The following is a 26,706-nucleotide window of genomic DNA, read 5'->3' as shown; positions in this document are numbered from 1 at the left end:
CCTAAAACAGCTGGGAACTGTAGTTCTCAGCAAACGCTACTCAAGCAGGAGTGAATTGTGAATGTGTTTGGGACTATTTTCAGCTGCGGACTTGGTGCACTAACAAGTAATTAGGAATCCTGTCACTCACTGATGTTTGTAATATCTTTTGGACAACAGTGAGGGTCTATGGTACAGAAGAGTGAGCTCTATCAAGCTTTAGATAGACAGCACTTTTTAAAAGGATCAATTCATTGCCTTTTTCTCTTTTAATGAAATTCGTTGACAGTAAGAAAAATGTAGCATGTCGCCAGACTTACCCTTTTCATGAATATACAGTATTAACTTAATTTATCTAAAATTGTAAGGTTTGAAAGTTTGAAACTTTTTGAATATTTACAAAGTTACATAAACAGCCCCATTTACATGAGAAAAGGACAGAAGTGCAGCTGCACGCTCTTTTGGTCTGAAAGGCAGCTATTGTGTAGAATAGAACATGTTGGTCTGGGACACATTTTATATATATTATATGAGAGCCACTAATGTGTTCACTTAGCATTACGTAAGACAACTAATGGAGTTGTCAGTGCATTATGCAGCTTGTTTTAACGCTAAGAAAATGGCAATTATGTAGACTCCTATTTCAGTTACGTATGTTCTTAATATCATTATTTGTCAGGGACAGTGCATATTAATAAACATTTCTGTAAATATGCCAGAATTTGCCAAAAGGCTAGTTTTCATCTGCAGTCCCTGGCCAGATGTTACTATAGGCTCCCTTAAAACCAACGATAGGCATCCTAACATCAGCATGATATTGAATACAAATATAATTACATGTGCACTAAATAAAGAAATCACATTACATTCTTGTCTTGTTGTCTATGTAGGTTATATTTCTTTCCAAGTGTAAATAAAATAATTCTAAGTAATTGCAAATACAAACAATGTGGTGAAATAAGTAGTGTCTTTATTTAAAATAAAATCATATTTTGCTCAGCATCACTTCCTGCAGACGTTTTACATCAGCTGTAGTGTTATTGTCACGTCAACGGACTCTTGATACATCAGGCTGCACATTCTTTGAGCTCTCACTCCAGCAACCATCCATCCAGCAAATCAGACACACAAGTCATGATAAAGGTTTTGAAGGCACAGGTATGTACATTCTGAAGATTAATATTGCTATCATTGCTGCCAAGACATTCAATAATATGGTCATATAAAGGCATAGATGTTCATTCATAAGTGTAGTTCAAATATAAAGACAAGGCTGGTTGGTTATTACAGATACTGAGTCTTTTACCGTTCCTCGCGTGATTATCTCTTGGTTTTCATTTTACAAGTACAACACAAACATCACAGTGATCACGTTATTATTAGAATAGTTTGGATTTCTTGCATAATTTAAAAAAAAAAAAAAAAACATATGTGCACATGCTCCATAACAACCACATGACAGAAATAACTGCTATAGCTGCTGTGTAATTCAGACTATGTACAGTACGTTGCAACTGCTTGCTTTTTATGTATTGCTGGTTTTTCTAAATAACACCTCTTTGAAGCAAAAACAGGCACAATACGTTTGGGATGATCAGCTGACATTCCGACTGCGGTGAGTTAAATGCGGGAGGATTGTTGTCTGGTTAAAAAAATAAAAAATAAAACACACCGACACAGACAAATGGATCAACAAATAAAATTAAAAAAATAAGACTTTAGTGGTGGAGGGAGACGTTAATGTGCCCTTGTTATATAAATCTTAATCTGGACTCCGCTCATGAGATCATATGAGAGAAAAATTAAGATGATGCATGAATTTGGAATGATTGTTGAAGGTTATGTATATGATTATAACACAGGAGTACATTAACACAAAACCCAGTGAAAAGTGGTGAAAATGCTGGATAATCGTTTGAAAAAAATAAAATAAAAACTTCTCTTTTTTAAATCTGCACCATAAGTATATTAAATAAAGCTCAACCCAAGTTTCATCAAGCATGGTATAGAAATCAAAATGTTGAATAGATTTTCATTTGGTTTTTTTAAAGCAAATCCCAGTACCTTAGTGTCAAAACAAACATTCATTTGCTCATATAAAGATGATTTACTTGCTTGTTATTAAGGGTTCACTACATGTTTTTACTCCAGAGACAAATTTTCCAGCATTGTCAAGCAAATTTGACTCTGAAACTAAGAAAGTGCATAATGCTCTAAGACCTTGGTGGAGATCGCGTCTCGCGGTACACAGTGACAAACAGTTCAAACACACACAGAAACAGACGTACAACTGGGTCTCTGGGTGAGATGCTGGTCTTCCAGCGGCCGGTACCTTACACTGGCTTGGAGGCGTTCAGAGATTGCAGGATGCTGGGTTGCTCCTCTATGACTCGGACCAGCAGTCTGTCGATGTACTCCTCCAGCTCGACGATCTGAGAGTCCTTGCGGGACAGGTCGGCTTGCTGCCGCACCACCAGCGTGATCAACTCTTCCTGTGTCAGCTGAGTGTACGGGCCGCTCTGCACCGAGTGCGACACCTGAGGGGGATGGCGAAAAGCAAATTCAGTATTCTAATATAGAGCCCGACCGATATATCGGCGGGCCGACATTATCAGCCGATATTAGGTATTTTCCAAACTATTGGTATCGGCATTTATAATGGCTGATACATTTATATTTAAAGTGCCCATATTATGCTCATTTTCAGGTTCATAATTGTATTTTAAGGTTGTACCAGAATAGGTTTACATGGTTTAATTTTCAAAAAACACCATATTTTTGTTGTACTGCACATTGCTGCAGCTCCTCTTTTCACCCTGTGTGTTCAGCTCTCCGTTTTAGCTACAGAGTGAGACATCTCACTTCTGTTCCATCTTTGTTGGCAGTCACACATGCGCAGTACCTAGGTAAGGATCATATATCAGCTAGCTAGCCGTTTAAACAACTTCGGTCAGTAACGAGTCAGAATTAGCTGGGAGACTTCTTTTAAACGAGGGCGCACTTCCAACTTTGCGTGGAATACCTGCAGAACAGGGACATGGAAGCAGTTATTTTGTAGATTATGGTGAACTAGTTTGTGTTGTAGCAGTGTTTTGCCATTGAGAACGAGCTAGCATGCTAGCGCATGCTACGTTTAGCCCCTTTGTTTCGGCTAGTGTCGATTTTTTTCATAATATGGGCACTTTACAAAATAAAAACAGACAAAACATCCTTCAATCGTGTTATGAGTGTTGGTGTTGCATAGTTTGTCCACCAGAGGGCGCTCTACAACCTCCCTGTGGGCAACACTCTTTGATTTTTTGTTATTGTGTTTTTGTTCAAAGGACTTTGTTTCATATCTTAAGTTTGAATTTTTATACATTTTATTTATCAGAACTTTAATATATTTTGATGTTCCTCTGTTCTGTTGTGACAATAAAACAAACAAGTTAATTTTTAACATAATTTTAGCATAATCATATTATTTTAGTGAGGACTCATAAATAACTACAAATAACTAAGGTTAGGGAAATCTGTTTATGTTTTGTTACACGTTTCTGGATAAAAAAAATATTTTTTTGTAAACATCTACTAGAGTTTTATATATATATTTATCAGCCGATATAATGGAATATCGGATTTTTAAATGCCCAAATATTTGTATCGATATCGGCCTCTAATAAAATAATATTCATTGATTTAATTTAGTACCAGGGGCAGGGTTCAAAATCAGCACCATCTACTAGCCAAATGCTGGTAAAATATACAATTGGCTGATAGAATTGCTTCACTCACCAGCCAAAAAAACGGTAATCTATCGTGTGGCTGCTTACATTTGAACATTCACTAGCCAAATGGCTGGTGGACGAAAAAAAGTTTAATTTGAACCCTGACCAGGGGTGTCACGTAAGAACTGCAAAGATTAATCGATTCATTAATTAGTTGTATTAGTTATATTCTTTATGACAAGTCCAAATGGTTCCACTTTACTTTAGGTCAGGGGAGTTATTCATGAAGATCTGCAACGATCAATCGATTAGTTGTCAACTATTAAATTAATCGCCGATTATTTTGATAAATCAGTTTGAGTCTTTTTTATTTATTTATTTTTTTATTAAAAAGTAAATGATTCTCTTGATTCCAGCTTCTTAAATGTAAATATTTTATAGTCTCTTCTCTCCTCTGTGACAGTAAAGTAAATATCATTTTAGGACGTCATCTTGGACTTTGGGAAACACATTTTTCACCATTTTCTGACATTTTATAGACCAAACAACTAATCCATTAATCTAGAAAATAATTGACAGATTAATCAACTATGAAAATAATCGTTAGTTGCAGCCCTTGTGTCACGATTTTGTTTTAAATTGAAAATCAATCGATGAATTAAGGACAAGTCTGACTACAGACTCAAAATCAAGCATCTTTGCTTTATCAATTCGGAGAATTTCCAAGACTAAAGTCCCATATTTGGATTTGATACTTTTTAGCTGTTGAAGTGTGAACCACGTAACCTCCTGCCCCCCCCCCGCCCCCCCCACACCTCAATTCCAGGAACATTTCTGAGGATTAACTCAAAAACATTTGACTCTTAAATGTGCATAATGTATGTTAAAGGATGAAAAGAGATTGTATGTAATGTGTCCCTGACTTCCTCCTGCAGGAAAATCCAATTTGCTGCTGTGAGAGGAAATGTCAACAACTGTGTTCAGGTTCCAATTTGTTATTTACAGTACCTGAATCTTCCCCGGTGGGCTCTCGCGGACCTTTATCTCTTTCACAGCGGGGCTGCTGATGGGAGCCTGGCTCTCTAAACTCATGGGCTTCACTGGATGAGGCCTGTAAAGAAATCACGTACATAAACGATACAGCGCTCAAAAAGATCACTGCAAGTAGGTTCAACAATATGCACAGAGAAGAATTACAAGCAGGAGAAAGAGACTATTAAATCCAGTGCTTTCCAAATCTTCCAAATCCTTCCACTGTGATCCAAGTTGCATGGAAATCACAAGCTTTTTGGAATAGGTAAGGTAAAAAAAAATAAATAGGTACATCCCAACACCTTATCTGCCTCCCAAAGTAACAGCAGCAACCAGATGCCAAATGCAAAGTCTACATAAACAGTCCACCAATGCATTCTTTGTAAAATCTCACCTGCGTGGAGTAAAGGCTAGCCCACCTCCATTGCTATTCTGAGCACTGACAGGCTGAACATCAGAGGGTGAGACCCATGCTCGCAAAGGTTTGTCTGGGGGAAACTTGCCTCCTGCCTGAGGCGCTGGTTCCTCCATAACTACCTGGAGGGGTTCTGGGGAAGTCAAGGTAGGGGTAAAAGGCTCAGCTCCAAATGGATCCTCTCCTCCATTAAATTTGCTTTGGGTTTTCGCATCAGCTGGAAGCTTTGGTGCGATAGGCCCACTGCTAACACCTCTTGCGGAGAGGCCTTGATAAGCTGTGGTTACCGTAGTTTCTGCTTTATATGCGGGCTCTTTTCGAGACTTGGAAGTGTTATTATCCGAGCGAAGTGTGGACGGAATAATCTTGTTTTGTCTCGATGAATTCCTTCGTTGGAAAGCAGGACCGACATGCTTTGAATCTTCATCTTTTGTCCGGTGCTCACTGGGTTCTTCTGAATCGCTGCCGTTAAAATCAAATGGATCTGTACGCTTCTCTTGACTGAAAAGGTTATCGAGATCGTCTTGCGACATTCCCCGGTCGTCAACTTTCCGCCCTTTTTGTACGCTGCCGGTAAAAAGGTCATCTACGTCTTGGTTCCGAGTCAGCTGTGCCCATGGGTCTTTGGAAAGAAGCTCAGTGCTGGGGAACGGGTCAAACTCAAAGTTCTCCCGTTCCTGCCCGTCTTTCCTGACCGTGCTGCTAATGCGTGAACTAGATAATGTTTGGAGGTTACTGTTTGTATATTTGTCTGAGACCGCTGGTGTCACAGCAGAATCGTCTTGCTGTTCTGGCTCTTTGCCATTGGCATTCTGTCTGGGTTTAGCTGTGGGTGCATCTTTCTTTACAGTGACTTGCACTTGGTTTTCATCATCTGACGTATCCAAGTCCACTTGGCTAGTTGGTCTGGGTGGACTCGTCGCTGCGGGTGGTGGGTGCAACGCCTCCCTTGCTCCACCCCTGGACATCCCCGAGAGACTTTCTCTGCTTGCGTTTACAGGTTCTGGGACCGCGGGCAGATTAGACCTCATGAGAGATTGTTCAGCGGTATTCTGGCTCTGTCTCTGGCTGGAATCTGATCGAGGTTGTGGAGGTTGGAGGACTGATTTAGGAGGAGCTGGGGCCGCAACTTTTTTTGACGACACAGGTTTTGTGTCTTGAGGTTGCGTTTGATAATGCCTAATAGCGGGACTCTCCTTTGGGGGTGACGACCTAAGACTGGGTTCATGCTCCTGTGGGCCATCCACGCTCATCTCTTGACTGTGCCTGTGTTTCTGATTGACCTCAGCGATTATATGGTCCCATCGAGTGTGCCCTTGCACTCCGTGCCTCTTCTGAGGAAAGAGGGTTTCGTAATCGGGGAGCGGTACGGACATTACTTTTCTGCCTTGCTGCGGCCCATCTGCCTCTGCGTATGCAGGGTTCGTGATCTCCCTGACAGGTTGGGTCCCGTGTACTTTGTACAAGGGCGGCACGGGGGCTCTTCTCTTCTTATCCGCCATGGTGGGTGAAGATCCCACACAGGAAAGATCCTCTATGCTGCCACGAGGAGAACCAGACAGGCTCTGACTTATGTTGGGTGGAGCCAGGGATGAGTGGAGACTGGAGAAAGTATCAGGGGACTCCGATGGGACACTAGAGAGGGTGGACTCAGAAGCGGTTGGGGAAGGACACAGCTGACTGGGGAGTTGGCAGTCAGCGGGTTCAGACTCCAGAGATGGAGTAAATCTGCCAAGGAGTGAAAACAAAAAAGGCCTACAGGTCAGTGTGACCATCACATCACCTAAAGTCATTTCCACCAGCGTACAACCCGTCACCAATTTAACCATCTCACAACATCACATAATTTAGCCCTCAGACAGTTCAATATGTACTCTTTACTACTTCCCTAAATCTGAACTAGACAAGGCTGCCATTAAAATATGACAAAAATTTGTTCATTAAATGGTTCAATGTCCAACCTACAGACAGAACATCCGACATGCACGCACGTCTTGCTGTTACCGTGTCTATTTTTAGCTGTGACATGCTCACGTTGAGACATTTTGACTGTTAAATATGAAAAGACTACAATGTGACATCTCTGCTATACGATTATCTCACTTAGATTATACTAGGTATTCCAAAATGGCATCAAAATGTAACAACATATCACAACTCCATAACTTGAAATGCCCATGCTATCTGCCATCTAGCTAACATTCTTGAAAACAAGAACTACTGTAACATCAACGACAATAGCAACACATCCCCTTACCGTTATGGCTCAAAAATAAAAGATCCAGTCTACAAACAACTATTAAAAATAAAAAAATAAAAATCTAAAAACTAAATCAAATCACCCAAGACGTCAGCAAGGAAAGAAACCGTGTGGCTCAGTCGCTCCTTATGAGCTCTGCTCAGTCCACAACCTGTTCCACAAACTCTCCCAAGCACAAACTACACCCAGATTCTCATCTGTAGCAAGACCAAACTGGTCAAACTGGTCCATCAACCGTAGAAGGAAATTCAAAGTTTTGGTCATTCAAGACAGTCACAAGGTTGAGTCAAAAGAAACACGACAGCAATTCAATAGTTTCCGTGTTGACAGACATGGTGTATAGGATGAAACTTGTGTAATAATGTATGTGTTTTGGTTTTCTTAAATAACCTTTCTAATGCTGCCTCTTATTTGTGCATGGACAAAGTAAAAAATGTAAAGCCGTCTAACTGCTCTTTAATGTTTTAAATAAAGCACTTTGAATTGCCTTGTTGCTGGAATGTGCTATACAAATAAAGCTGCCTTGCCTATTGGAATTTAAATTAAAACTGAATGCACAAATCCCCAATAAGGTGACAGTGTGTGCAGTTACACTTGCGGGCCAATGGATGACAGTATTCAAATTCCAGTTAGGCAACTCTAAGAATAGTGTGCCTACAAGCAACCAATAGCATCCCTAGTGTCATAACACTGGCATTACATAATACATAACATTAGTGCAGAGTAGGGCTGCTCAATTAAGGAAAAAAAATAAAAATAAAAATCATAATCCCGATGAATTTGGTCAATATTGAAATCACAATTATTTAACATGATTACTCGTTGGAAAGATGCGGCAATTATTGAACTTAAAAAACACAGTTAAACAAATCCCTTTATACTTTTGCCGTTTGAATAAATAAATACAATTCAGAACACAAGACACAAAGTAATGCGCAAAACAATGTTTCTTTTTCGATTAATCCGTTTTTGTGATCGTTAGGAGCCAAAATCATAATCGTGATTACAATTTCTATTAATTGCACAGCCCTAGTGCAGAGTAACTTGGGAAGAAGGCCTACCTGGGCTTGACTGCGGACACTTTTTTTTCTTTTTGTTGGTTGAGGCTGGATTTCTGATCATCAGCTGGGCTTTCATGACTGCTAACTGGAGGATCGGAGCTGAGGGGAATGTCGTCAAACGGGTTGTTGGAGCGGTGGGAGATGTTGCTGCGAGGGGCTGTTTTCTCCTCTGCAGCTTGCTGCGGTACCACCTCCTCCTTCTTCTCCTCCTTCTTTCGGATCATTCCAAACAGAGATGTCAGCCGGTCGCTCATGGATGCCTCCTCCTGTCGTTTCTGCTCCTCGGCTCTGCGCCGCTCCTCCTCCAGCTTCTGGTGTTCGGCTGCTTCCTCTTGCTTTCTCCGCTCTTTTTCCTCCTCCGTCTGTTTCTTCCGCTTTGCTTCATCCTCAATGAAGCGTTTCTTCCTTTCCTGTTCTTCCCGGTGTCTGCGCTCCTCTTCCTCCTGCAGCCTCTTGGCCTCTAGCTTGTATTTCTCCTCTTCCTCCAGCCTCTTGGCCTCTGCCATGCGCCTCGCCTCTGCCTGCCTTCTCTCCTCCTCCTCTTGATGGCGCTGCTGCTCCAGGGTTGCCCTGTCTGTAGACTCATGCTTGAAGGAGGGGACAGGTATGCTGAAAGTGGAATCTGCAGGGACATCTGAGGTGTGTCTGCGGACATCCTCCACTGATCCTTGGCCTGAGCTGTTCAGACTGAGAGTAGATCCACTCTTGGGCTCTGTGTCCTCTGCGTACACGTGGCTGCCGTTGATGCACAGGTTGTTCAGGTCACTGTTGCTCTGCTTGGAGCGACCCAGCAGGGAGAAAGGACCTTGAGACAACTTGCTGTCAGAGCTTCCTGTCCGCTTGTGTCCCAGGAATTTGAATTTCTTTTTCACTGCGGGAGGAGACACAGGGAAACATGACGTCATTGTTGACATGCAAAACAAAGTAATGTTCACTTGTACTGTGCAGCAGGGCAAAGACAGAACTGGCAAAATACTAGGGGTGTGTGGGAAAAAAATGGATTCACATATGTAAAGTGATTTTTTTTCGGGTTCGGACCTGCCCCTGCTGTTATAAAAAAAATCCTAAAAGGAAAAACTGTTTTTATTTATTGTTTTTACCAATGATTCACCTAAATATGTTCTGTTGATACAGTACCGCTGACGGTGACTACATCATATCAGTTTCCAGCAAAACAGAGCAGAAGACGAATGCAGAAAACCCATGTTATGTTACTTTGTATACAAATGAAATACATGTCAGATTCATTGCTACAGTAGTGTCTCTGTGTGTGTGTTGATGTATCTATGTACTATCAGATATGTTTTTACCTACCTAAGCATATGTCGTTCTTATCTTATGTGTACTGGTTTGTATTGTTGTATTGTATTTATTGTTTTTTAAGTCATCAACCTGCTAGGGACTGCAGATGAAAATTAGCCTGTATGGCTAAATCTGGCACATTTACATGTTGGACATTGTACTCATGTTGATTAATGTGCACTGTCCCTTTTAAATAAAGAAATCTAAAAAAAAAAACAAAAAAAAAACTGACTGGCATGTGATGTACATTCACAGAAAAAAAGGTTTTGGCCAGTGCCTAAAAAGTATTGAATTCAGTACCCAGCCCTAATCGGGACAAAGGCATCTTGTCCCAGCCCTACGCAATACAGTTCACACAGAGAATAGAAAGATACCTTCAGGAGAGTCTACATTGAGGCCAGATGAGCGGCTGCTACTGAGCGAGGAATTCTTCTCGGGAAGAGTCCCCAGCGTGGACATGGACTGTGAGATGTTTCGCTGCAAGTTTGATTTGGGAGCAAAGAGGGTTTTGAGCTTAGATTTCTTTTTCACTCCCGGAGACTGGTCGAGGGACTGCGCGTCAGCCTCTCCCTCGCTGTCGGTGAGGCCCTTGCTGACAGAGGGAACGATAGCCGAGGCCGAGTCGGAGAAGCCGTCCTTTTTCTTCCCCCGGACTTTGTCCTTCAGCTTGGAGATGCGGGAGCGCGGCTTGTCCTGCATGGAGAGGTCGAACATGCTAGCTGACATGTTGTTCCTCATGAACTGGATATCTAGCAGCACCTCCCCTCGCACCTTGTCCTCTTTCCCACTCTTGTCCACCAGCTTGAACCAACTTTCAACGACAGAGAAAATGAATTAGAGGTCTGAGATGGAATTTTCACAAGGTCATTAGCCTCATAATCACCCTTTAAGACTTATTTTCCCCAATACAAGGAAAAAAAAAAAAAACATGGTGAAAGGGAGAGACATTTCCAATTGATCTCAGTGCATTTTGCCTTGTTTGAGACAATCAGACAGAATAAGACAAATCTTTGCCTTAGTATGAAGATAAATAGTCCACGATTTAAAAAAACAAACTGTATTAAACGTGTTGATTTGTACAGGAACTAGTTTAAATAATTCCATAACAGTTATAAATTAAACAGTGTTAAAGAACTGTTTTTGGCCTTTTGTCTTTAAAATGTCATTTTTTAACATGCCTGAAATGAGCACACTTTTTTTATTAATCAAGCAAAAAAAATCACTTTTTTTTTTGCTGCATCATAAATGTGACAATTTACTCCTTAATTTTGAGCAGTTTGTATTTTTGACAATATATCGTCAAAAATACAAACTTTATAAATGGGGAGTGGTGGCCTAGGCAGTGGTGGCCTACGGGGTTAGGGGGTTAAGGAAGCAAGGTTGTGACCGGGAGGTCGTTGGTTCAATCCCCAGACAGGATGACGGCAGGATAAAATCTGGGTGGGAAAAGTGAAAGAGCAGCGCTTGTCCCTCCATCATTACCACCACTGAGGTGCCCTTGAGCAAGGCCCTTAACCCCCAACCTGCTCCAGTGGAGCTGCTCAGTGGCCAGCAGATCAGACAGTGGTTATACTGAGCAGCTTCCAGGTATGAATGTGGAACTGTGTGAATGTGACAGGTCGTCATTGCAAATGAGAATTTGTTCTCAATTGACTTACCTGGATAAATAAAAAGGTAAAGAACAAAAAATAAAAAGACGTTCATCAACAAATAATGAAAAGATGTATACATATTCTTGATAATAGCAATAATACTAATCTTAAATTGCAGCCATGTTTGGTCCATTATGCTCAAATTATCACCAACACTACAGTAGACGAACAATTATTAACCATTAGTCAATAAATTGACAATAAAGCGGCAACCATGTTGATATTTGCTTAACTGTCTAAGTCATTTGTTAAGCCTAACTTTATTAGGTTTCAGCTTCTCAATGTGAAGATTTGCTTTCGCTGCTATACAGTATATCATTGTAATTTAAATATCTGTGGGTATTGCACTGTTGGTTGGTCAAAAGGAAGCAATTGCATCATTGTGGGCTTTGGGAACTCCATATGAGCATTTTTGAGCAGTTAAATTGTTTTTGATAAATCATAAACATAATTGACGGATTCATCAACAACGAAAAGAATCAGTTACAGCTCTACACTGCAAATGTAAGTCTATATGAATCTTATGTTGAAGTGCTTAGGCCTGTAACAATTAGTACATAATTGTTTTAATAATCACCTTTTTTTTTGTTTAACCGCAATGAACTGCTATCATTAGCTGAGGTCTTAAGGCGTATGACTGGCAATTGTTGGTTTTGTTTAGATATGCCACATATATATGCCATAATTATATAAGAGATTATTAGACTATATCTTTTTTATTGTTATTTCAATTGTAAGTTGTTGAACTGCAAATAAGAGACTACTAATTCCATTCTATTTCAGCATAATCTTATTTAATAGGTGCTTATTTTAGTGTAATCTTGGTTAATTTATTAAGTGTTTTTATTTATGAGCCTAGAATTGTAAAGTCTTCTGTCTTGCACGGACTTATTTATTAACTAGTGGATGTGGAAACACAATTTCTTTTTTTATATAGTGCATTAAAATGACAAATAAAGGAATATCTTGAGAACTTGACCCTAAACACGTTCATATTAACAAAAATGGCAAGGAGGGGACACAGTTAAAAAAATGTTTTATGATAATAAAGAGGCGTTGTTTACTTCATAGGCCGTGTACTTGTGTTATTACATTATCTGGGTCACATCACAGTGCCATAACGATAAAGCTGTATCCTGGAATTCACTCAAAACTTGAAATTGTTCAAAATAGTAATACACTGATAAATCTTTTTCAAATTTAACTGAAAGAGAATTATATTGTTAATCGCAATTATTTATGACACAATTAATTGTACAGCAAAATTGTGAATTGTTACAGCTCTAGAACTGCTGCGTAATACTAGTGTTACGATAAACCAAGAGAGCAGTGCTACCGAACCATGTTTTGGTCATGAAGTTACCCTTTTGTACAGTACCAAAACTGCCATGTATACGAAGCAACATATAGGCTCACTTAAAGTGTGGTTAAATTGGGATAAATGCAAGTTGAATATTAAAAAATATTGTGAATAAAACAAATGCCCAACATAAATCCCCTGGTTCCTAATATCTCTGACTTCAAACCTGTTGACATTAGTCTGCTGCATCTTGTTAGACCTGAGACTGATAACGTAGGTGTCATTAACTAGTACACAGCTTGTTCCAGTTCCTGTTGGGAGCACCATGCCAACCCCAACCACAGATAATGCCCGACAATTACAGCTTTGTTCCGGCTCCCCCCCCCCTCTCTGTTGCACAGGATCAGCACTTACTGTCGACAAGGGAAACGTTAAGAGTGTTCTGGAGAGCCCTTTCAAAAACCAGGCCATCAGTGCCATCGCAGTACACCCACGCTTTCTGCTTTTACAATTAAAGCCTTGCTATTATTAGATGTACTAACAATGAAGCAGAAGTGCCAATTAGGGCAAGCCTTTCCCCTTTAAAACTCTTGTTACAAAGCATTTCCCTTTAACCGTTTCACACAGGTTTTTTTTAACAATTGGATACACACACAGAGTTCACTTTTTCAATGAGATAGTTCAAACTTTTTAACGACATGCAGCTCAGCTCAACAGTTAATCTAACATCCAAAATGTACTCATGTCACCAACAAAAACCTAATGCTACCCATTAGAACATGTATCACTAGTGTCTTTGAAGTATCTATAAACCACAATTCCACTGCAACAAAAAAGTCACTTCTTTATTTCATGGTGAAGAGTAGAGCCCGACTGATGGCCGATATTATCGGCCGATATTAGGCATTTTCCAAACTATCGGTATCGGCATTTATAATAACCGATAAATGAATATTTATAAAATAAAAACGGACGAAACACCCTTCAACCGTGTTCTGAGTGTTGGCGTTGTATAGTTTGTCCACCAGAGGGCGCTCTACAACGTCCCTGTTGGCAACACTCGTGTTTAACCCTTTAAGTTTCATATCTTAAGTTTGTATTTTTAGACATTTTATTTATCAGAACGTTAATATATTTTGATGTTCCTCTGTTCTGTTGTGACAAAACAAACAAGTTTATTTCTAAAACTGCATTATCATATTATTTTAGTGAGGACTAAGAAATAACTACAAATAACTAATGTTAGGGAAATCGGTTTGTTTTGTTACGAGTTTCTGGATTTAATAAAAACATTATATTTATCGCCCGATATATCGGATTTTCAAATCACCAAATATATATCGGCCTTAAAAATCCTTTATCGGTCGGGCTCTAGTGTAGTCTTTTGAGCAGACCTACATTAGGCCAACGCTGTGGGAAAAACAGGAAGAACATGCGTCGACGCGGATTCTGGGTGCTAATAATCAATGTCCATACAATCCATACATTTCGGTGCTGTGACCCATTTATTGTGAACTGATTTGAATCCTTCAGTTGTCCAGTTCTTTCCATTAAACTCCAATAAAAATAAACGCCAACACGATAAAACCTACGTTAACACGCTAACACGTACCCTGACACGATTCCCACGGTGGAAAGCTGTGCGCTTTCCCTGGTTGCCCCACATCTGTGTACCTCTGGCTGATTACCTTTATGTCTTTTCGTGCCAATGCTCCACCCAGCGACCTCATACAAAAACTGCAGATTGATTAACATCACCAACCTGGGGTCCGTTCCAGGAAGGAGGTTTAACAAACTCTGAGTCTAACCCGGATGTCTGAGTTGTCGATGAGTTGATTTACCCTGAGATGGGAAACTCCAAGTTTTCGGTTCCAGAACAGCTGATTTGAGTTGGTTCAATCAACTCGGAGTAGGTTCACTCAGGGTTACGCGCGTGCACCACCACTATTAAAAAGGCAGTATGAATGGAGCCATGATACTACGATTCACCATGGTAACAACCACAAACAAACAGGTCGGCGGAAATACTCATGCGCACAAACAGCGAGTTTGAACCTACAGTCTATGGTTTGAACCTACAGTCTATGGTTTGAACCTACAGTCTATGGTCTGAACCTACAGTCTATGGTCTGAACCTACAGTCTATGGTTTGAACCTACAGTCTATGGTTTGAACCTACAGTCTATGGTTTGAACCTACAGTCTATGGTTTGAACCTACAGTCTATGGTTTGAACCTACAGTCTATGGTTTGAACCTACAGTCTATGGTCTGAACCTACAGTCTATGGTCTGAACCTACAGTCTATGGTCTGAACCTACAGTCTATGGTTTGAACCTACAGTCTATGGTTTGAACCTACAGTCTATGGTCTGAACCTACAGTCTATGGTCTGAACCTACAGTCTATGGTCTGAACCTACAGTCTATGGTCTGAACCTACAGTCTATGGTCTGAACCTACAGTCTATGGTCTGAACCTACAGTCTATGGTTTGAACCTACAGTCTATGGTTTGAACATGCATTTCGTTAAAAAAGCAAGACAGCGGTTGCTGCTGCAACAGAGAGAGAATTGGTGTGGGAGAAAATTGCTGCTTGAGTCAATGCGTACGCATTAACAGTGTATTAATTTCGTATTTAATCACAGTTAACGTATAATATTACTGGTGAAAACTGGAATTGTATTACACCTATAATTTCAATTGGGTGCAATCCTGCGGGCGAAAAAGTAACCTACTACTAATCCCATTCTGAGGCTGCAGCACCATGATCATTAACAGAACTATAATTTATAATCATTTATTTCTTTTTAATGGCTCTCGCTGGTTTGTGTCCAGGGAACACACAAAAAACGTTTAAAAAACGTTTCAGAGCGAGTCACACTTTTCTGACCGCTCTGCATACAGTGGCTTTACTATTACAGTATGATCCGTATACACGGCAATAAAGAAAACTGCCGTTTGCAAAAAACTTAATGCGACACAAAGAATCTGCTGGGAAGTTAAAGCCTGTCCACGATGGTGGCTGTTAGTGATATGAGGACGGATAAGGTATCTACATATCTGATGGACGGTGAAATAAATTTGGAAATTAAAATAGATTTAGTCAGAACTCAATATCATCTCCCGACGTAAACTCTGTGAATTAATACAGCTTTTTCATCAACGGGATCATCGACAAAAGGACATGACATGTTTGAGAAAAAAACGTTTTATAATCTGCCTAACAATACGTTTTTTTATTCATGCAGATAAACTGCATTAAAATGCACCTGATACAGACTGAATGAATGAGGAAATGAGAGAGCGCTGTGTCAGAGGGAGGAGACTGAGAGAAACTTGAGGTTTCTTGAAGAAAATATGCTCCCGACCAGGTTAGGTTCACAGGCTCAGTTACCATAGTAACTGACTCTAAAGGTTAAGTTACCTCTCTTTCTGAAATGGAAAACCCAGAGTTTCCCTCATCTCAGGGTTAACAAACTCAGAGTTTTCACTAAACCTGCTTTCTGGAACGGACCCCTGGTATATCAGGGCTCTAGATTAACTTTTTTCACAGTGGCCCCCAACTGAAAATTTTAGGGGCACAACCAGAAAATGTAAGGGCACACACCGTAAATCAACATGTTAACCAAATCTTCACATTTCTACTAATTTCCACTGTATTACTAATAAATACTTTGATAATAGATGCAGAAATTACAATGTGCAGTTTCAAATTCAGTGTCACTTTTGAAGATGCAACATAGAAGGTAAACTGACAGCCGCATCGCTGTCATGACAGTAAAAAAACAAAAAACAAAAAAAACGATATATTTTGTTTATTATTGTATTTGTATATTACTTTTTAGTCTGTTTTATTTTCATCATGAGTGTTTTTAATTGCTCTTTACTGTTTCATGTAAAGCACTTTGAATTGCCTTGTTGCTGAAAGCTGCTGTAGAAATAAAGTTGCCTTGCCTTACAACCTCAGCCTGTCAGTCAGTCACCAGGGCATAGAAACCACCGTTGTGCCTGCTGCTCGTCTCCGAGGAAGTGTAAGGTCAACAGCACCGCGACCGCTTTCGGCTCGCCATTAATATCATATCGCAGCAAACGCTGTCTGCGTGAAGTTATGAAAAACTGTAACCACACTAGAAACCACTTTATCTGCATTTCCGCGACTCACTGTGACTTCAACAAAACTGCAGATCTGGTTTGGTCGCAGTCTGAATCCTGTCACACTACACCGTTTAGCTGTCAGCATTTTAGCCGTGTTTAATCCAGTTACTACTGTGGCTAACGTTACTTGCTGTGTAACGTGTTATTAGTGTTTACTAGCGTGACATGCAGAAATATTGCCTCTAACGCAAGTTTCGGAGCATCACAGCGCAACGCAGACATGTCCGTAGCAGTGTAATGAGCCACCGAAATCCGCATTGCTATTTCGTCAGGTTATGTGCCACCTTACGGCAAACGTGCATGTATGGAAAGCGGTCACACAACAGCTGAAATGGCATACTCCTTCACAGTATCCTTCAATAAAAGGAGGAATGTAGCACAATATGGATGTAAAAGCTGTTTTAATTAGCCTATGTGACAATAAAATTTGTTTTGGTTAAAATCAACAAATCGTGATAATTAATCGTGATCTCAATATTGATCAAAATAATCGCGATTATCATTTTGGCCATAATCGTGCAGCCCTAGTTACAATTTAGCTTGGATACAAAAGATTTTCAGAGAACTTCGACTGTAAATTGTACAAGCAAGAAGCAACCCTCAAATATTATTCACAAGGATAATGTTTACAAAAAGTTTGTTTAAATTATTTTTTACTTATACATCCATGGTAAAAAGATTAGATCAAAAGATTGATTTGGGGATTTTATTAATCAATATATCAGATCACACAATCAAACAAAAGATTGATTTGAATTGAAGTATCGATTATTTTAACGCAGCCGTACTTTGTATATGTAAATGTAGCAGAATGCAGCAAATTGCAGTCTAATATGTAGTAATATTGTGGTATGTTAAGTTTTCTTACGTAAATTTAACATTCTATGCGTTACGTAAACGTGCAAAATGGACTGTAAATACACATAGATTTGGTGGTGGCTGAGTTTGAGTGAGAAAACATGTAGGCCTAATCATTAAATGCATTTTGTGTGTCAAAGCACTGAAAAGGTCATCCGCAGTTTAGTCCACGTCGACTTCTGTTGGGTTGACTGTGTGAAGAGTTTGGAATAGTGAACTGAGAAATGTGTATTACCAACTGTTGAAAAAAAACTGTGAAGGTCACTGTGTGATTCCCTCTTTGATCATTCAACAGAATAATATGTGGGAGAGATAAACTGAAGTATAGTGAAGATATCTGTCACAAAACAATAACGTGACGTGGCATTAACCAGACAGTTATCTGCAGTTCATGTGAAGTTACTGCTGCAGCGTTATCCATTGTAGCGTCATGTCCTGTACATCCAGACAGCCTCTTCGGAGGATAACAGTCACTCAGGAAACAAGCATGGGAGGGAACCAACATTCCTCAAACACGTTCAAACATGCAGGGAGGTGCTGCGCAGCGCGTGAAGGAATTAAAGTAAAACCGAGCCTTATTTCCCACCCTAAACCCGAGCATGCCAAGTCAAGGACAGTGTGCACAAGGACAGAGAGATCACACTTTCTCCAGCCAATCAAGAGACATGTTGTTCATGTCTTGTCAACATCAATTACAGCATGGAATGCACCATATCTGGCTGCGTACGGAGACGGAATGCATTATTATGGCAATTATGAGACGGCAGGGTGTTATTGTTCTGTTCTGTTCTGTTTGCATAGAAACAAAGAGCCATGCCCGCTGCACGCTATCACCGGTCCTGCTGGACAGGTTCCCTCTGTTCACTGCCAAGGGCACTTCTGTTTTCATGTCTAATGATTCACAGGAGAGACTGTATTTAACCGGTTAGTGGACACCAGAATGGATTCAGTCACTCAATGCTGTAAAAATGTAAATGTGTTTGACCCTTGTGTTGTCCTCGGGTCAAATTTGACATTATTATTTTTTTTTTTTTAAATCAGAAATACAGTATGTTTTTACTAAATTGCCCAAAAATAACATGGATGCATGGATGAATTCCATACAACGATTTTCGCAGGTAAAAATCAATGATTACTTTCATTTCAATTTTCTCCTGACTAAACTTGGACAGATAGCAGTCTGGGATTCACTCAATAACCTCTGATCTCAACTATTATGCAAAATAATTCATAATTTCTTTTACTCAAAAATGAGGTATGTCATAAGAACTAGGTTTATTGCCCATGAATAAAAAGCGTTAAGAAAAAAATGACAAAAAAGCATTGAACAAAAATGTTGGAAAAAGTGACAGAAATTGTTAATTTTCAATTTTGACTCAAAAGGTTAACAAGTTCATGGTTGACGGGAAGACAATACAAGGGTTAACACTCAGTGACACCAAATACTAACATTTTATTGCATTTTAAAAAAGGTTTCAAGTAGAGCTGCAACTAAAGATTACTTTCATTGTCAATTAATCTGTTGATTACTGTATTTTCTCGATTAATGGTGTTAATTAGTGTGGTCTATAAAATGTCAGAAAATGGTGAAAAGTGACGATCAATGTTTCCCAAAGCGTAATGTTTTGTCCACAACTCTCAACGGTCACAGTGGGGTGAAGAAAGTAGAAAATATTCACATTTAACAATTTTTTTCCTTTCATAAAAATTAAATAAACTGATGAATCCATGACCCAAATAGTTGGTGCAGTTGACAAGTAATAATAATAATCTTTGCAGCTCTAGTTTCAAGGATCATCAGGTCATAACATTGAATTTTAAAAATCATGTTAAAGCCACTGCAGGAAAGTTTCAGTTAAGATTATTATTTGTTTCAATTCTCTGAAGGTGGTTCTCTGAAAATATGTCAGGATGGGAGCCATTTTAGTTCCACTGCTCTGCTCTTTGTTTACAAAATAAATATTGCGGATCAGGTGCCGAACAAAACAATGAGCCTGACTCTTCTGCAGCAAGTGTCCAATAATGTAACGCAGTCTAGACCTGAAATAATAAATTGATAGAAACTTAATCTGCAATTATTCTGATAATGTATTTTGATAATTTTACAATTAAAAAAACAAACCTTCACTAGTATAAAACTATAAATTGTGAGATTTTTCAGCTTTTTGTTGAGTGATTTTAAAACAGAATGTCTTTAGGTATTGGACCACCGGATTGGTCAAAACAAGTGATTTAAAAAGATATCACCTTAGGCTTAAGGAAAATTGTGACTGAAGAACAGTAATTTTGCACAATTGTCTGACATTTTATAGACCAAACAAATAACGGAGTAATCCAGGAAATAAGCATAAGATTGATCAATAATACAATGAATTGTTAGATGCAGTCATTAAATGATCTATTACTGGTAACACAAACAATTAGGGCTGTACTGAATGCCATTTCTTGAGCTCCGAAACTACGGTACTTATCAACGGCAAATATTCAAATCTTCGGCGGCGGCGGCGGGGGGTGTCAACATTTCCGACCGCACGTGAAGGCAGCGGATAAAAAGAAAAAGAAAAGAGATGAAGCCAGAGTTGAAGTGACTTTGCTTTGTTGTTGCAGGACAAAGTCACCTGTTGTTACACAAACTTCTGGGCAGTTCAGTGCTTGTCTTTTGTTTTCTACCTTCATAGTGTTTAAAACGTTTTTGTTACAGCAATAGAGGCAGTGATGTTTCCTGTTTACAGTAACGTTAACGGGGACTGATGAGTCTGAACTCCGGTTACGGGATTGTCTACCGCAGGGTGACGTCAGATTGGTTTTCTCCAAAAGTTGAAATCGGTCTTAACTTTTTGCTGCAGGTCTTCAAAATGAAGGGAAATGTGACAACCGACGCAGTGTTTGTGAATGAATGCTAAGCCAGCGCCTCACTAGAACATTTGCGTTATGAACCGCTGTACTATCTTTACCTTTACCAAATCGCCTGAAAACGACACCAGGCTGCTACAGTGTAACCATAGAGTTAGAGCTGGGCAATATAGCGATATTATATCAATATCGTGATATGAGAATAGATATCGTCTTAGATTTTGGATATCGTAATATGGCATAAGTGTTGTCTTTTCCTGGTTTTAAAGGCTGCATTACAGTAAAGTGATGTCATTTTCTGAACTTACCAGACTGTTCTAGCTGTTCTATTATTTGCCTTTACCCACTTAGTCATTATATTCACATTACTGATGATCATTTATCAAATTGTGTTAATATTTTGTGAAAGCACCAATAGTCAACCCTACAATATCGTTGTGGTATCGATATCGAAGGTATTTGGTCAAAAATATAGTGATATTTGATTTTCTCCATATCGCCCAGTCCTACATACAGTCATCTACAAACATCAGACTGCTAGCTTGTAGCTCAACATTTCTCTGGGCCGAGATAGACGACATAGCGCTGCATAAATTAGCCAGCAGCTAGCAACTTAATCCCAACAAAACACAACAGTAAATTTCAGTCTGCATGCACGTTAAAAAAAAAAAATCAAGTCAAATACCTACCCATCGAACGAATATTTGAATCCAGCCTAGTCTACTGTAAATCGACACCGTTTCCTTTCCGGGATTGTTCAGGTACTGCCGAAAATTTTCACCGGATTTTCGATACCTTCCGCTTTCTTTGTGTTGCCATTTTAAACTCTGGTGGATTTATGAGGACTATGGTTCAGTCAAGAACACTCTCGTCATAGATTTAACCATTTATTGCACCAAATGGAAATACAGTTATACTTGGTGATGAAGGCTCTATTCTAATGATGCTCCCTGGATCAGCCAAGCAGCATGCTAAGATGACACAGGGAGCACGCTGCTGAGACCCCCCTGTACACAAGAGCGGGCCCAATCCTAGACCTAAGTTATGATGACACTCTAAACCAGGAAAGTGGAGGCAAGCTTTGGCAGCAGCAGCAGCGGTGTGAGGCAGCACTGGAGAGCAGGAAGCAGTGAGGAATAGGGAGACATTTAAATGGACCGCCTGATGTGACAAATAGCTGTGATTGGTTGGGACTGGTGGCAATGATAATTCAATGAGTGGGCATATGACTTCCGTGTCCTGCATGAACTAACGCGATGCTTAATTTAACTGCTCCTCAGATCTCTGCAGGGTAAATCCACAGAGCTAGTTAGACTATCTGTCCAATCTGAGTTTTCTGTTGCACGACAAACAACTTTTGAACGTACACATGTTCCACCAAAACAAGTTCCTTCCAGAGGCTATTTTGCAGAGGCGCCGTTGCTCCGTCCAGCGCCACTTGCGATTGGTTTAATCTAATGCCAATAAACCAGAGCATGTTTTTCTCCCATCCCCGAATGCTGGGTGGACTACCCAGACCTTCCTGTGCAGCGCTGTGGAGGAAGGTCTGGCAATGCAAAACTAGATTCAGCCCTACAAATTATCTTTACAAAAAAAATCCTTTCTGTTAAAAAATAAAATAAAAATACACTCAAATCAAACCTTTAAATCCCTTCAGACCAAATAACTACCTAAATGTTATGTACAAGTAATCCTTTAATTTAAATAATTTCCTTGTTATTTATCTTAATGTCTGATAACTTGACTCCTATTCTCAAACCAACTCCAATTTACGGCCCAGTGACCTAATTTAATCTCGATTACACTGTATTGTGTTCTGTAGAGGCAACAGCAGGGCTCCCTTTCAGCAGGAAAAACAAAGTCCTCAATGTCACACCCTGTATCAGCAGGACAGTGAAACCGGATAGTAATCTAACACCACACGCTTCAAGGCCAAAACAGCAACATCCAATACCCTGCATAGTGGATCTTAAAGGAGCCAGAGAGGGAGGGAAGAAGTTCAGACTTGGAAAAGGAAAGCGCAAAGGAATGAACTTTGCCGTTCAAATGTAATTGTACGGAGCAAACACAAGATAACATTTCAGATATGACGGTACAATAACTGAGTGAATGAGGTCATACTGGGGCTGTATCAAAGCTGCACTTTGCTGTGGGAGTGATAACTGGGAGCTAACAACCACCTCACTTAGTCTTACCCAAAAGGTAATTTCAAAATGAAAAGCCACATTTGGAAGTCAGAATTTAGCCTAGGGCGGCACAATATATGTTTTTTTTTTTACCATCATCGCGATATCAACTGGCGCAATAAACGCATCGCGAAAGGCTGTGACACATCGCCAAAGAAACTCAGAGATTTTTTTTCGTGTTATTTGAAAGTAAATATCAGTAGAAAACTGCCCTTTAAAAATGTAACAGGGCATCTTTTTTTAGTAGTGCATTTTATATTCAATTTTATGTTCAATTTGTTCAATAAAATAATGTTTGAAATGATTTCCTTTCATTTGTTTTGAATTCAACAAGCACTTTGTTGTATTTTAGTAGAATACTGAAAGCTGCAGAAATGCAGAACGTATGTATTGTGTATCGTTAAGTATCGTTATTGCGATATTCAACGTTATCGCATATCGCATTTTCCTCATATTGTGCAGCCCTAATCTAGCCTATAATAAACCATCTTTATTTTTTTAAATGCCTCTTACATAAAAGGGGTGTGTGTGTGTGTGTGTGTGTATCTCAATATAACACCAATGCAATGTGTTATTTTGGTTCCCGTCACACCTACGTTACACCCAACGCTACGCTACGTCACACCACAGATGTCACACTGACTCATGTAACACATCTGGGTGTGAGCACACGTATTTGTGAGATAGCAAATAGCCCGTGAGGAATGTGCAATATTAACAGCAGCAATATGAGGGAGCGACAGAGTTGGCTTCACACCAACTTACGAAATAAAAGTCTCAGCTAAACGTTAGTGTTTGTTCCAACGCGGAGAGAGAAGGCAGAGAGAGTGCTGAGGTTAGATTTATCTTGGACTGTTTTCCCCCTCACCTCCAAAGTTCTCCGTTTTTCTTCTCAGACACTGATAAGAGGAGGGAGGGGAAGAGAGGTCCCATCACATAGTTAACGTTTTAGGGTTAGGGACATCTGGAATACATCAGCCAATGTGTCCCTAAGCAAGACACTTAACCCCTAGTTGCTCCACATGCATACAACCTCTGACATACTGTATATAGCAATTGTATGTCGCTTTGGATAAAAGCGTCAGCTAAATGACATGTAACATAATGTAAGCTTGTGTTTTTTTTCTTCATTTTGTGACCTGTTGAAACCTGAAATGGTGCATCATTCATCTGTGTCTCTACTTGTCTCTGAAACTAGACTTGAACTGATTGGATGTTCAAAACTCCTGATGGCCAAAATAAACTCAAGGATGGATGGCTAATTCCCTGCTAGGTTTCAGTTTACACATACGTGAAAATGAAGGAATGCTCTTTAAATGATTGACTAGTCCTCCATTCGTTTCATCAAAGACACTGACTTACTCGCAAAAAGCTGCTAAAAAATGTTTTTGTGTGAAAGGAGAACAACTTAAATACCCCATTTAAACAAGGGTTTTGGCTGACGGTCTCAGGTAATGAAATACATAAAGACAAAATGTCACCACCTCTTGTGGTAAAGAAATTGTGGAATGCTATATATTTTGGATTGCCATGTCAATAAAAATCCTGATCAGGTATGTGTTAGCCACAAGAGCTTTTTTTTTTTTTAAAAAAGGAGGTAACGCTTAAGGGAGATATTCACATTGCTAAATCAGTCATAATAACAGTGAGGCGAGTTTAGCAGTAATTGGTTTAAGGGGTCCTGTTCCTTTTAAGCAATAAATCACTCAGCGGTAGGGGCGTTGAAATGAATCATCGCATGGATGCATCGCGATGCGGCCCTGGGCGATTCTGCATCCATGCAGTGACAGACCATAATCGATTATTGCCTACTGATGTTGCTTGTTGATTTTTCCGGTCACTGCTTTTTTTGGTTTCTGCCTTTTGTCTGCTGTGTTCAGACTCAGTTACATTGAGGAAGTGTCTTTTTTAAGAGCAGATACAATAAAAGGGGGAGTTAATTTATATATATATATATATGACTGCTTGAATTTGTTGATGAAAACCATGTGTAGCAATATATAATAATATTGAGGAGGTGATGCACTGTGATGCATCGGGATATCGAATCGATTGGAATCGTTCACAGGATAATCGTAATCGAAACGTGAGACCAGTTAAGATTCACACCCCTACTCAGCGGCATACAGTCAAATGAAGACTACAGTACAATATCAGTCTTGATATTCCAAATGAGTATCAATAAAACCAAGGGGTAGTGTGGGGTATGAATGAACCAACCAGAATTCTTTACCTGCCTATTTAGTTTCAGATTGCAGTTTAACCATGCTTTTAAATTGATTTCAAGTTGTATGATGTAGCCTAAAGTAGGGTTATTGGTGCTTTCACAAAATAGTTACACAATGAGATCTTTGATAAATGATCATCATTAATGTGAATATAATGTCTAAGTGGGTAAAGGGAAATAATAGAACAGCTACAACAGTCTGGTAAGTTGAGAAAATGACATCACTTTACTGTAATGCAGCCTTTAAAACCAGGAAAAGACAACACTTATGCCATATTACGATATCCAAAATCTAAGACGATATCTAGTCTCATATCACGATATCGATATAATATCGATATCTTGCCCAGCTCTAGCCTAAAGTAATTCATTACAGTATGCGAGATTAGACCGAATATTAGGACAGACTATCTTTAATGTTGCTCTATGTAATTACCGCTGTGCAGTGTTATGTGTGGTTCTTTTTTTTAAATCACCAAATAAATAATCAATTATAATTCTGTAACGTTTTCAGAGACTTTCTGGGGTGATGCTGCACTGTAAATACACTGGAATTAAGGTTGAAGCTGGATTTAGAGAGAAAAATAAGAAAACCTCTGATTTGTTTGTCTGAACTAGTGGATAGCTTTGTGTTAACTCATGACTAATACAAAGAATAACCCCAGGGGAAACACCGAACACAATTCATTCTCTTTTGTGGAACAGTGTTATGAATGAGTTTGCAAACAGGTTAGGCCCACACAACAGTAGTCACTTACTCGGTCTTTTTGCCTGACTTGTTGTCATGAAGATCCAGTAAGTTCACCACAGCTTGACCCAAGAACTTGTCGAGCCCCACTTGAGCCCGGTGCATCACGATGACGTACAGCGTGCATCGGTCTCCGTTTCCCGGGTGGAAGAGCGGCAGGTCGAAGGAAGCCTCTTCTTTCCACACTGGAGCGACGCATTTCTCAGACACGGAGGTAGAAAACTTGTCTTTGGCCACCTGGATGATGGCGTAGGCGTCGTTGGTGCCATTCTTGCCCTTGGAGCGCAGGTTCCGAGCCTGATGCACGGTTACCTGGACACTCGTAGGGTACCACTGCTGGCTCTGGTCGGCCAGAGACATAGCGGAAGTCCGTTAAGCTTTACCAAAAGTTAACACCAATTGGCTTATTAAAAAGCTAACGACGCCAGGCTGTTGGCTAACCTTTTCCTGAACTCTGTAGCTAATTCCCCTTCGCCGTCCTCTGCGGCGGTAGGTTTAGGTTACCTACTAGCTTGACTTCAGTTCTGGAAGCTCAGGTTGATGTCGTAATACTTATCCCGGGCTCTTCGTAACGTTATATCTAAGCCTCAAATAACACTTGAGTTAAGTTAACACTCGGTTAACCAACTTAACGCTAGCACTAGCCTGTGTAGCATGCAGTAAGACCAACTCACTAACTCCTGTAAGCGGATTTCATAAAAACAGTTTCCTTGTTTTGCCTCCGCTACGTAAAACACTTCACTTCCCTGATGTTATTACTTCCCACCCATACTCCTCATGGTGCTGCCTGATTGGCTTATATTTCTATCCGTTTTTTTTTAAAGCCCGCCGGTGATTGGACAGTGGAGGAGGAGGCGGGCGTTGAGACGTCGCGGACCGTTAAACAGAAGTCAGCCACTGAAGCCACAGAAATCAGTTTACCCTCGCAGAAACTGAGTTCAATAAGGCCAGTTTAGCACTTAAAGCATAGGAG

General features: G+C 39.9%; 1 protein-coding gene across 2 annotated transcripts; it reads right to left on the bottom strand.

The window, feature by feature from the left end:
* Positions 1-929: 929 nt before the first annotated feature.
* rab11fip1a (RAB11 family interacting protein 1 (class I) a) lies at positions 930-26,493 on the bottom strand. 2 transcript variants are annotated; one of them, XM_039803429.1, is made up of 6 exons: positions 25,744-26,493; positions 10,131-10,567; positions 8,455-9,325; positions 5,113-6,861; positions 4,695-4,797; positions 930-2,516 (listed from the first exon to the last, which is right to left on the bottom strand). In XM_039803429.1, exons 1-6 carry the CDS (start codon positions 26,091-26,093, stop codon positions 2,313-2,315), a joined length of 3,714 nt encoding a protein of 1,237 aa, XP_039659363.1. In that variant the 5' UTR covers positions 26,094-26,493; the 3' UTR covers positions 930-2,312. The 2 variants fall into 2 exon arrangements, with proteins under 2 accessions (XP_039659363.1, XP_039659364.1); XM_039803430.1 differs by lacking the exon at positions 5,113-6,861.
* Between the last annotated feature and the right edge of the window lie 213 nt (positions 26,494-26,706).

The sequence above is a fragment of the Perca fluviatilis genome, chromosome 6 (genome assembly GCF_010015445.1).
Source record: "Perca fluviatilis chromosome 6, GENO_Pfluv_1.0, whole genome shotgun sequence".
In the NCBI taxonomy this organism is placed as follows: Eukaryota; Metazoa; Chordata; class Actinopteri; order Perciformes; family Percidae; genus Perca; species Perca fluviatilis.
The sequence above is the reverse complement of the archived record's forward strand: the minus strand, read 5'-3'. Positions and strand labels throughout refer to the sequence as shown.